Here is an 11,732-nt window from a genome sequence, read left to right as displayed (position 1 = left end):
AAGAGTCAGGAGTCAGTGGCTGACACAGTTCCCCCACCCCAGGTCGCCAGCCCAGTTCCAGCACTGGGCAGCCTCCCCCACCTCCCCACCTTCCCCATCACCCCACCTCCACCCCAGGAGGCACTGAAGCCTGCTGTGTGCAGCAGAGGTTAGGCTCTTTCTTCTAGAGAAGTCTGTCCCATTACAACGTCCCAGAGTGGAATCCAGGGCGTATGAGGGGATGAGAAGGACAGTGACATGGAGAGTCCAGAATGTGAGCACGCCCTGGGAGAGCTGAGGGACAGCTGTGTCTTCAGCTTGTCACAGGAGTCTCATCCGTCCTGAGTTAGGAATGAATGCCTGCAGACACACCTGCCTACTCCGTCCTGTCCCCTGGAGATATTGCTGCCAGTCAAGGCAATGGGTCAATGGTTCCACACCCCTCCTCTGGTCTTTCCTTTTTTCTAGCTTGGACACACTTTGGATGGCTCTTCCCTCTTTATCATAAGTTCCAAGCTGACTTCCTGAGTCCAACGCACACAACCTCTGGTCAGCCTTCCCAGGAGCTGCTGAAATTCGGCTTGGAACTTGGAGGATGAGAAATAGAAGACAAGAGGGTCTATGCAAGAGTTGAGGGTGCTGAGGAGGATCACATAGCTCCGCCAGGATGGACTCTCACCCTGGACATAGCCCACCACATGGGACATATTGTAGGGGCCGAAGCAGACAAAGAAGATGAGCAGTGTGGCTGCTAGAAGCCCCATCACCCTCTTACGCCTGCGCCGACTGGCTCCTCGGCTAAGAATCCATATCATGCGGCTGTAGCAGTAACTTGTGATACACAGGGGCACCATGAAAAGGACCACAGCTGCTTCTAGACGTATAGGCAGAAGCACGGCCAGCTGGTCCTCCCGGAATTCCAGGTAGCAGGTTCCATTGGTTCCCTGGCTGTAGGTGGCATTTCCCCAGTATTCAGTGACATAAACCACACTACACTGAGCTGATGCCAGGAACCAGCAGATACCACTGACCACAGCAGCCTGGGCCAGCCGTGGCCGGGTCTTGTACCACAGTGGGTAGGCGACGCTAAGAAAACGTTCGATGCTCACAGCCGTCAGGAAGAGGGAGGTGAGGTAGATGGTAGTGAAGAAAAGGAACCCTGAGAGGGGGCAGAAGAGGAATGGCAGGAGCCATCTCATGCCACAGGCTGCCTCCGCCATGCGAAAAGGCAGGAACAGTAGCTGGAGCAGGTCCGATAGGGTCAGGTTCAGCAAAAGTAAGTCCACGGCCACCGGGCGGCGGCGCAGCTTGCCCACGAAGACCACCAGGGCCATCAAGTTGAGGGGCAGTCCCACGAGGAAAACAAATAAGTACACGGAAAAGAAAAGCCAATGGTTGCCGGGAGAGAAGCTCGCCGCCATGTTTATGGATGCTGGTGAGACAGAGATGAATAGGGAGATAATGTGGGGAGTCGGGAAGTCTCCCGTTCCCCCACCATGAGACTTACCCACCAGGCTGGAGTGTTGCCATCACTGTCCACCCCCACGATCAGGTCACCACTTACTCTCCCCTGCAGGGTCACCCTTCCTGCCTTTCCTGTCCCCGACCTGGTGCAGACATCACCAAGGTGTCTCCTGCTTGAACCCCCAGGCCCTTACTCACCAGTTTATTGGAAAACCGGCGCTCCGCTGCCCTGCACCTCGCTGGCTCCTCCAGCACTGGGCGGTGAGCTAGTTGTCCAGCGAGATGATAAAGATTTAGTGGTGCCTGTGACGTCACTCATTGCAGAACTGCACAAAAGATGCTTTGAGAGCTCTGCTAGCTGGGCTGCGTCCATATGCAAAAAAAGAGAAAAAATCAAGGTTGTGTGCATGGCTGCATGTATAGAGTCTCAACTGGGACCTTCCTTCCCCATACTTTGACTTCATCTCCTCCACTTGGGCTTCGTTATGCTTCTTTAGAATGGGCATAGCAAGGGCTCATCGGAGTGGGAGATAGGCTGCACAGAGTGAGGGCTGGCTGTGCAGCTGGCTATTTCTTGCTAACTCTGGGACTTCGGACAAATGAGAACAACTCTGTGTCTCCTATTCTATAACACAGAGGTAACAACACAGTTTCAAATATGAAAACCTACACACTGGCCCAGTGAGGTAGCTCAGTAGCAGGAGCCCTTAGACTGAGCCGTAGGTCACTTGGTAGAGCACTTGCCTTTCTCACATGAAGCCAGATTGTGATGGACCGGTGACGGAACGGTGACAGAACACGAACACGTTCTGGACCAAGACTGCCTACTTACACAGACCTCCTGCGCTCTATTTAGACCTAAACGTCATGCAGGACCCCTAGGAAGGTGGACATGGGGCATCATTGGTCCCTTTATTCCTCTTCCCAATGTAGCCACAGGGAGTAAACAGCCTTTCTCTGCTTTTTGCTGTCACTTGTTGCTTGGGCTGGCCCATGGTGGGTGAATGGCAGGCTCTGGTTGGGTGGGGCTGCCGGGTTCGAGGTTTTCACCCTAAGAGCTGATATCATTAGCTGTGCTGCTTGGTTATTGGCAGCTTGACACGTACGTAGACACGTGTGGGAAGAGGAGCCTCAACTGAGAAAATGCCTCCATCGGCCACTCTGTGAGGACATTTTATTGACTAATGATTGACATGAGAGGCCCAGCATACTGTGGCTGTACCACTGCTGGGTCCGTGTTTCAGGGTTCTATAAGAAAGCGTGCTTAACAAGGCATGGGAAGCGAGCCAGTAAGCAAGCAAGCAGTATTCCTCCATGACCTCTGCTTTAGCTCCTGTTTCTAGGTTCCTCTCTTGAGCTCCTGTCCTTTTGTGAGGGTCTGGGACATAGAAGTGAAAGCCAGATAAACTTTTCCTCCCTAAGTTGCTTTTGGTCATGATGCTTCTCTCAGCACCAGAAACCCTAACTAATGTTTTAACAGTGGATATTTATGCTTGCCTTTGATTTATTGGGTTCTGTTTGTAAACAGTGGTTTCTGTCCAGCCCAGTCCTGCAGCCTTTCAGTTCTAAATAAACACACAGAGGCTTCTATTAATTATAAACTGTCTGGTCTATTGCTCAGGCTCATTACTAACTAGCCCTTATAACTTAAATCAACCCTTAATTCTTGTCTATGTTTAGTTACATGGATTATTACCTTTTCTCAGTTAGGCATTCTCAACTTGCTTCCTCTGCATCTGACTTGCGACTGCATCTCTACCTTTCCTCTTCCCAGAATTCTCCTAATCTGATTGTACTGCCTATACTTCCTTCCCGGCTACTGGCCAGTTAGCATTTTATTAAACCAATATGATTGGCAAATTTTTACAGTGTACAAGAGCATTATCTTATAGCATGCATGTGTGTTTAGATTTATATTTTTTAAAAAAAATCTATGTCTGTGTAAGTATGTGTGCTAGACCTCATCTGTCGTGTGTCATGAAGGAGGATAGAGGAGGGCTCATGAAACAGCAAACCTTTAATAACTGACCACATAAGCAGGTCACTGATCGATCAGGGCTGCAAGACAAGGACTCAGGAGCTTCGTTTCTCCTAACAACCTGGTGCAGGGGCAGAAGCAAGGTTTATAAGCACAAAAACCCACGCACACTTGTTGCCAAGTTACAGTTACATTTTTTTCACCAACCAGAATTCAGAGGGTAGGGCTTTCCTTCTGTGTTCCATCATTGTCAGCTGACACAAATGCAAGCTTTTCAGTCCAACCAATCAGATTCATTTTTTCCTTCTCTTGTTAGGAACAGCCATGATGTTTCAGAGAACTAGATACATAATGACTATCTCCATGGTTTAGGGAGGAGGTTGGTCAGCCATTGGAAAGTTCTCACCTCCCCTATGGTTTGAGAACCTAAACTTTATTTCACCCTACATTTAAAATGGAGTCTGAAGTCAAAATGGCTGTGCTTAGGACAAGGTCTTTTGCCTGCCTCCATCCTGTGTACATACATATAGTTGCCCTTGGAGGCCAAAGACAGTGTCTGTTCCCCTGGAGCTGGACTAACAGGCAATTGGGAGTCATTGGATGTGGATGCTGAGAACTGATCTCAGGTCCTAATTCTGGAGCGATTTCATCTCCCTAGCCTTGGTGGGGGTTGGAATATATCTTATACATGTATGTATGTATCCTCAGAATTTTTTTCCTTAGAAAAATATTCTGGGCATAAGTGGCACAAGTCTTTAATCCCAGTACTCCAGAGGCAGAGGCAGGCCTCTGTGCTCGAGGTAGTTTGGACTACAGAGTGATAGATAGCCCATGCACAGAGATAGATACTACATGCAGAGAGAGCTGGGGTAAAGAGTTTGTTTAGTTAGTTATGGAGGGGGAAGGGAAGAGAAAGGGGAGAAAGGGAAAAGAGAAGGAGAAGAGAGAGAAGGGCAGAAACTGCCTCTTCAAAAGAAGAGGGGAGAGAGAGAGAGAGAGAGAGAGAGAGAGAGAGAGAGAGAGAGAGAGAGAGAGAGAGAAGCTCCATGAGATCCTGTGAGTTAGAAAATCTGTAGGAAGGCAAACCTACCTTGACCTGAACAGCTAAGCTGTCGATTCCAGTGATTATCTCCACTGTCTGGAGATCCGCAGGAGTTTAGATGAAGGGCAGTTTTTCCCAGTGGTTAGCGCTTTCAGTTGATGAAGCGAATTGTGGACGGATGTTGTTCTGTGCCCATCTGTCTTCTTTGGAAGAAACAGAGTGCTGCTGCTAGGAGCCAACCCGCCTTTCTGTTATAAAAGGTCTTTTAATAATTAAACATTTAAATGCCATATTCCCCAGATCTCTGAGCATTTGAGGGCTGTTTATCGGGTATAGATGGGAGTTATAGTTACAGCATAGAACCTGCCTGGAGAGCTGGTTCCAGGATTGACTGTACTGGTTTTCAACAGGTAAGATTTATTCTTGTGAAAGACAAAGAAGAAAAAACTTTTTGCAATAGAAGCTTAAGGGGAGAACTGGCAATAGTGGAGAACAGCTCAATATATTTTAAATCCATATATGTATGGACTACATATACAGTATTTTTATAAGAGTCTAAAAGTACATACTAATTTAAAACATGTGACGTATTGCTTTCTTAGTCTGGAATGAGATATAATGAACTTAAAACATTTAACAGTAAGTGTACAGACATTTACATACAGTTGAATTTAAGTTCCACAGAAAGTTAAATGAAAAGTGAGCAAGAGGAAGCTGGCTTTTTTTATCGTTAAAAGTAGAGTCTCTCTACTGAAAGCTGAGAGGTTTTGTTAGTTTAAAAGGACAGTCTCACCAAACAAATTTCATAGTCTTACGATATACAAATGCAAGTTATTAAGGTGTGTACCTGCAAGTTATAAAGGTGTGAGGACAGATATAAGTTATCAAATCTCTCTCTCATGTTACCTTTCAGACTTAAAGATACTTTTCATTGTACAAAAACATCTGTGACTGTCATTCTGACATAAACATGCTGCTGTTTATACAATGTATGCCTCTAAAACTTACGTTTTCACAAACTCAAAAATATTCTTGTGCGTTCCAGGGAGCCAAATTAAAGGGTTCGCCTTAATCAGGTCAGATACACCCCTCTCAATTCCCTGGTCCTAAATTTTTTTTCTTCCTAAATTTAACTTTGTCCTCTGCTCTGCCAACACCTTGCCATGTCCAAGAGACACCGGACAGCTCCACACCGTGAATCCTGGTTAGGAGTAAAGCGACCAGCTGCCCCAGGATGTGACCAGCACCCAGCTATCTCAGGCCCCCCAGGAAAGACTTCAATGCCCACAAATAAGCAAGAAGCAGTCTTGAGAATCCACCATCCCAATTCTTCATCCTGTATGCTATGTTGTAATCTGCTGGCCTGGTCTGTCACCTGGGTTTCCTGTTTCTTTAGGAGACAGGCCCTGCCCACTCCCAACCTCCCACTTCTGCCTTCCTGCCTTCCTACTCTCTCTCTCTCTCTCTCTCTCTCTCTCTCTCTCTCTCTCTCTCTCTCTCTCTCTCCTCTCTCTCTCTCCTTCTTCTGGAGAGGCAGCTTCTGCCTTTCTCTCTTCTCTCTCACTTCTCCTCATCCCCCTCCCCACTTTTTCCCCTCCATAGCCCACTCAATAAACTCTAAACCCAATCTCTCTCTCTGCAGGGCATATCTATCTATCTGTCACCCACCGAGGCCTCAGGCCACCTGCCAGGGGAGCGGCTGAGGCCTCGGCTGATCCACTGCCACCCCTAGTGGGACTGGTCCCCTACCACCTCTTTCTAAATGATAACACTCATGATACAGCAATATGTAGGCCTGACAAGCAGCCTCCCAACACAGCACCTAGTCTCCTTTTCGTCACCTTGATTTTGTTTTGGTGACTTTACCTGACATCATGACTGACCAAATCACCAAGAAGAACACCCTGAGCGGGGATAGGCTTAGTTTGGCTCATAGTTTCAGAGGATTTCAGTCCATAATATTGGGAAAGGCTCCACAGTTGTGGGAACTAGCCATGGAAGCTTCTCCATCATGGTGAGGACCAGAGGCACGCTCCACCTCCCAGGCCTCACCTCCCAAGAACTCCACTATCCCTTCAAACAATGCTGCAAGCTGCAGTCCAACTTCAAATATATTGGGCTGGAGGGGCAGGCCTTTCACATATTATAACAATGACCTTGGGCCCGCAGTACCCAGGCTATCAGTCTTTTTACCTGTGACTTGGGTTTGGATAACAAAATGGGAATGAAGGGCCAAGTTAAAAGTGCAAGTTTTGAGTTACTTTTGCTTGTTCATGTGTGGGAAATCACTCATGACTAGCCCAGGAGTCGCTGTCAGTGGGGATGGCTGAGTGCCTGGTGCATGAACGAGGGCTAGAGTTTTGCTTTTCCCTGAGGATAAATGTCCTTCCAGAAATCCTATTCTCTTTGGACGTATACCTTGCTCAGCTTAGATGTAGTAGGGAGGGCCTTGGACCTTCCACAAAGCAATGTACCTTACCCTCTCTTAGGATTAGATGGGGGTGGGCTGGGAGAGTGTGTGGAGGGAATGGGAGGAGGGGAGGGAGTGGGAATTTGGATTGGTATTTTTTTTTATTTTTTATTTATTTATTTATTTATTTTTTTTGTTTTTCGAGACAGTGTTTCTCTGTGGTTTTGGAGTCTGTCCTGGAACTAGCTCTGTAGACCAGGCTGGTCTCGAACTCACAGAGATCCGCCTGCCTCTGCCTCCCAAGTGCTGGGATTAAAGGCATGCGCCACCACCGCCAGGCTGGATTGGTATTTTTTTTTAAAAATCTAATAAATTAAAAAAAAAATGTCCTTCCAGAAGAGCCAGCCTTACTGTAGGGAAAAAAAAGGGCCACCAAAGAAACCCATCCTAGCCCTGAAATCAGAGGCAGTGAAAGAAACACACCCTTGTCTCAGAGACCTGAGCCAGTGAAAGAAATATTTTAGCCCTGAACCCAGAGCCAAAGAAATGTACCCTGATTCTGAAACCAGCGCAAAGAAACAAGCTTTGGCCCTAAAATAAGAGTCAGTGAAAGAAACATGCCCTGGCCCCCAAATGCGAGCCAAAAACCTTGAGCCAGAAAGCTAAAAGGCTGCGAGAGAAACAGTTTAGCCCTGAAATCAGCCAGCCCTACCCCTGACCAACTAAACCTACCAATCCCTCTTCTCCCTGGGAAAAGCAGCCCCTAAGAAGCCCTATTTAAGCCCTGTGCCTGACCTGTTTGCTGAGCTCTTCTTCCACCCTGGTAGAGGCAACCACTCTCTTGGATTCTTCCGTCCCAGGAAATCTGTTGAATGAGGTTTGGGTGAGGCTCTTCTTTCTCCTGAGTAACACTTTCACTGTGGAAGCCTTCCCCTAACAGCCCAGAGTTGTTACAACTTTGCCAGGGAATTTAGAGGCAGAGTAGGGTGGAACAGAGCGGGGCTGTGACACAGTAACACTGGGGGAGCCTTCTCCTACCCCAGCCAAGCTGTAACAGTCGCTGGTGAAGGCCTCTCCTGCCAGAGCAGAGCTGTTACGTTGGGGATACCTTTCCCTAGTGCAGGACTGTAAAATGCCATGCTTACTGTGACCTGTGCTATTCCCTGGTTCCCAACTGCCAGAATACGCTTCCACCTGAGCTGTAACACTCAGTATTCCTTGCTCCCGACTGCCAGGATCCCTTTCCATCCGAGCTGCAATGCTTACACTTCCCTCACCTCAATACTGACCCCAAGCACTGATCAGTCCCAAGGGTAGCCAGGAACCAGCTGAATATCCCATCTGTCTATTTGTAAGACAGTATCATGCTATTTGCCCAGGCTGACTTTGAACTCCTGGGTTCAAGCCATCCTCCTGCCTCTGCTTCTATTCGAGCACTTTAAGTTTGATGCCTTCAGGGGAAGCACTCTTGGAACCAGCCCCTCTTGAATACCAAGAACAACCATACGTTCTGCATGTGGGACGTATACATACATACACATATTTGCACCCATGTACAGATATATGCTTATATATTCACATATATGTACAGACATGTACAAACAAATGTATACTCATTTCTGGCCTCACAGCAACAGTAAATGAATTGTCATCCCCATTCTACAGATGAGAAACTGAGGCTAGAGAACATGGACTCTCCCTTCTAAGATTATGAACCTACAAGAGTCCCAGACTGCATGCTGTCTCTAGGGCCCATCCTTCGGAGCCCTGAAATGTCCGTCTTTTTGACCCATTATAGGCTGGGCAACGTGGCAAAGTGCCCAGGTCAATGGAAACTAAGCCTTGAGGCCAGCTGCTCTGACTCCAAAACCTGTCTGTGGTTTGCATGAGAATGCCCTTCATGGGCTCCTAGGTTTGAATACTTGGTGGAACTGTTTGGGAAATTTGAGAGGCGTGGCCTTGTTGGAGGAGGTCTGTCATGGGGGTGGATAAAGAGTCCAGGCTGGTCTCAAACTTGATTCTTCTGCCTCAGCCTCCCTCGTAGATGGGATTAGATTAATGCAGAGCCCAGCTCACATCATTCTCTGTTCTCAGTCAGGATGGTGAGACGGCTCAGCTGGAAAGATGCCTGCTGCCGAGACTAACGACCTGAGACTACCATAGTAGAATGAAGAGAATTGAAGCTATGGATAAACATTTTGGGGCCTGAGAGATGGCTCAGCAGGTGAAGGTGCTTGCTGTCAAGCCAGAGGACCTGATTTTGATCCTTGAGTTCAGGACTGAACTGACAGGAGTTATAGGAGAGAATTGACTCTCGCAAATTGACCTCTGACCTCCACATGCACACTATGGCCTACATCCCCCACATCCTAAATAAGAAGAAAGTCCCTTAGACTTAGACTTAGGCATGGCTCATTGGCTGAGAACTTTTGAAGCTGGTCATTCTATTCCCAGCAATGAAAAAGGAAGAAAGAAAGAAAGAAAGAAAGAAAGAAAGAAAGAAAGAAAGAAAGAAAGAAGGAAGGAAGGAAGGAAGGAAGGAAGGAAGGAAGGAAGGAAGGAAAGAAAGAAAGAAAGAAAGAAAGAAAGAAAGAAAGAAAGAGAAATAAACAAAGAAAGAAAGAGAAAGAAAGATCCACAGGCAAGCATGGAGAAGACCATCTGCAGAATGGCTTATGACAAGGAAGATGTGTACACTGGGCAGGGTGGGACCTGTCCTGGAGATGTGAGGTTCCTTGGTCTTATCAGAGCAGAAGCTTGTTAAAAAGAAAAAAAAGGAGGCTGAACCCACCCCACAGTCCAGTCCAGGTTGTTCCTTCTCCACCTGCACCTCTCCTGCCCCTCCTGCTTGTACAGGCTCACCATCTGGACAGGAGCAGACCGGGAACACAGGAACAGAATCCAAGTCTACCAAGGCAGTGGACAGGGTGCAGAGGGAACGCCTGAGGCTTCACCTCTGCCCCAGAATTGAGAATCTCTAGTCTCCCCTGCATAGGCAACAGTGGGTAGAGAAAGAGGCAGAACTTGGGGGTGCGTGCTTCTGGCCTAGGTATTTTCTTGACAGGAAGTTTGTGGCATTTATTCAAATCTAGAGGCATGCCAGCTATAGAAAAAACAGAAGTAAGATGGAGGCAGAACAAGCATGGTGCCAATCAAAAAACAGAGAAGGAAAGGAGAGGTGGCTTAGTGATTAAGAGCACTTTTCTTAAAGGACCCCGGTTCAATTCCTAGCACCCACAAGGCAGCTCACAACTCCAGTTCCAAGGGTTCTGACACCCTCTTCTGGCCTCTGTGGCGCTACATTCGTTACAGTCAAGTTCTACACAGATGGTGAAGGGACACGAGCCCAGTGCAGCATGTGACTCTGGCAGGCCTTGCCTTTCTCCCCATTCCCTCTGCCTTGCTAAAAAAACCCCCACTAGATTGCCTCCCTGGAGCTAGCCACCAAGGTTCGCCAAGCGCTCAAGCAGTCCAGCAGCCAAAACCCCTCTTTGGCTCACCGAATTAACATGGCTAATCAAGGCACGCACTACCATGCGCTAGCTGGTCGAACACAGACCTCCCTGTTTCTCCCCGTAAGAATGAGCCCTGCCAGGTCATTGGTTGCTGCTTTTCTGCCTGAGTCAGAAAGCAGCCTCTTTAAATTTTCTTCCCTGATGAATAAAGAATCTCTCCGTGACAACAGATGCTTAGATTGGTCTGTGCTTAATCCAGGATTTGGAGAGAACCCCCGCTTTGTGGGTGGGTGGGGGGTCTCCATTGGCTCAGGACCCCCAGGCACAAAGGAGATTTATTTCCCCAGAGGGACAGAGGGCAGAGAAAAAGAGGCAAAGACGGGAGACAGAGGAAGAAGGGGAAGGGAGCAAGGGTGTTTGTCCCAGAGGGACAAAGGACTGCGGGTGGATAGAGATTGTGGACCACTAGGAAAATGTGGTTGATGAAGGCGGAAGGGGAAGCCTGTGCTAGGATGAGTCGTTTAATCTTAACTGGGCATCTTAATTAGGGAAGTCAAAAGGGGATTCTGATTGCTGGACTTTCCTTTGATACTTGGTAGTCAGCCTCAGGAGGAGGAAGTGGCTAAATAAGGGCCTAGACCTTGGTGGCTAGCTTTAGGATGTAATCTAATGGTTTTTAGCAAGGCAGAGGGCATGGGGAGAAGGGGCCAGTCTGCCAGTGCTGGAGTGAGCTAGCTGAGCTGCACAGATATTGCAGTCAAAAATGTCCATACACATAGGATAATAGTTTTTCAGAGACACAAGGAACTCGTAGATGAATGTAGAAAGACATTATTAGACCTCTGCCCAGCAGAGGAGACCTTAGACAGTGGAGCATGAAGGCATTAGAAAAAGAGTTGTTAGACAGTCGTCAGTGAGTGAGGCATGGTGGAGCAGGGGCCAGGAGGTCACAGTGGACCTCAGGGACATTAAGTTCAAGGCCAGTCTGGGTTGGGCTTCTCTTTCCTTTAGCTGAATTATCTAAAGGATGCTCAGGGAAATCTGAGAAGCTGCCGCTGGCATTGGGACCCCAAGCTCAGTGAGGACACTGTGAGGGTCCACTGAGAAGCTCCATTAATAGACTACCAGTCAAGTGTGCAATAAACAAGAGGGTTTACTGTAATTCCAACAAGTTGGGGTGGCACAGGGCTCGCAGGCCCCCTTTTAAACCAAGTTAGGGGAATTCCAGGAAGGAGAGATTAGTCTGGGCGCTGATTGTGGGTTTAAACAAAAAGTTTACTAGTTGCTGTAGGATTGGTTGGTGACTCAGCGGTCAGGGGCTTTCAGCTGCAGGGTGGGAGAAGCTATCTCTAGTTCTCTGACACTCGCACAAGGCTGAGGGTAGCCCTCTGATAGGTTGCCTCT

At 47.9% G+C, this 11,732-nt stretch overlaps 1 protein-coding gene across 1 annotated transcript; it reads right to left on the bottom strand.

Annotated features, from left to right (window-relative positions):
* Positions 1-443: 443 nt before the first annotated feature.
* Positions 444-1,400, bottom strand: LOC130865980 (free fatty acid receptor 3-like). The gene has a single exon (XM_057757177.1). The coding sequence runs from the start codon at positions 1,398-1,400 to the stop codon at positions 444-446; it is 957 nt and encodes a 318-aa protein (XP_057613160.1).
* Positions 1,401-11,732: the final 10,332 nt, after the last annotated feature.

Source organism: Chionomys nivalis, chromosome 2 (assembly GCF_950005125.1).
Source record: "Chionomys nivalis chromosome 2, mChiNiv1.1, whole genome shotgun sequence".
In the NCBI taxonomy this organism is placed as follows: Eukaryota; Metazoa; Chordata; class Mammalia; order Rodentia; family Cricetidae; genus Chionomys; species Chionomys nivalis.
The sequence above is the reverse complement of the archived record's forward strand: the minus strand, read 5'-3'. Positions and strand labels throughout refer to the sequence as shown.

Coding starts and splice junctions, on each gene's coding strand:
- LOC130865980 (XM_057757177.1), bottom strand. CDS start 1,400: ATGGCGGCGAGCTTCTCTCCCGGCAACCATTGGCTTTTCTTTTCCGTG.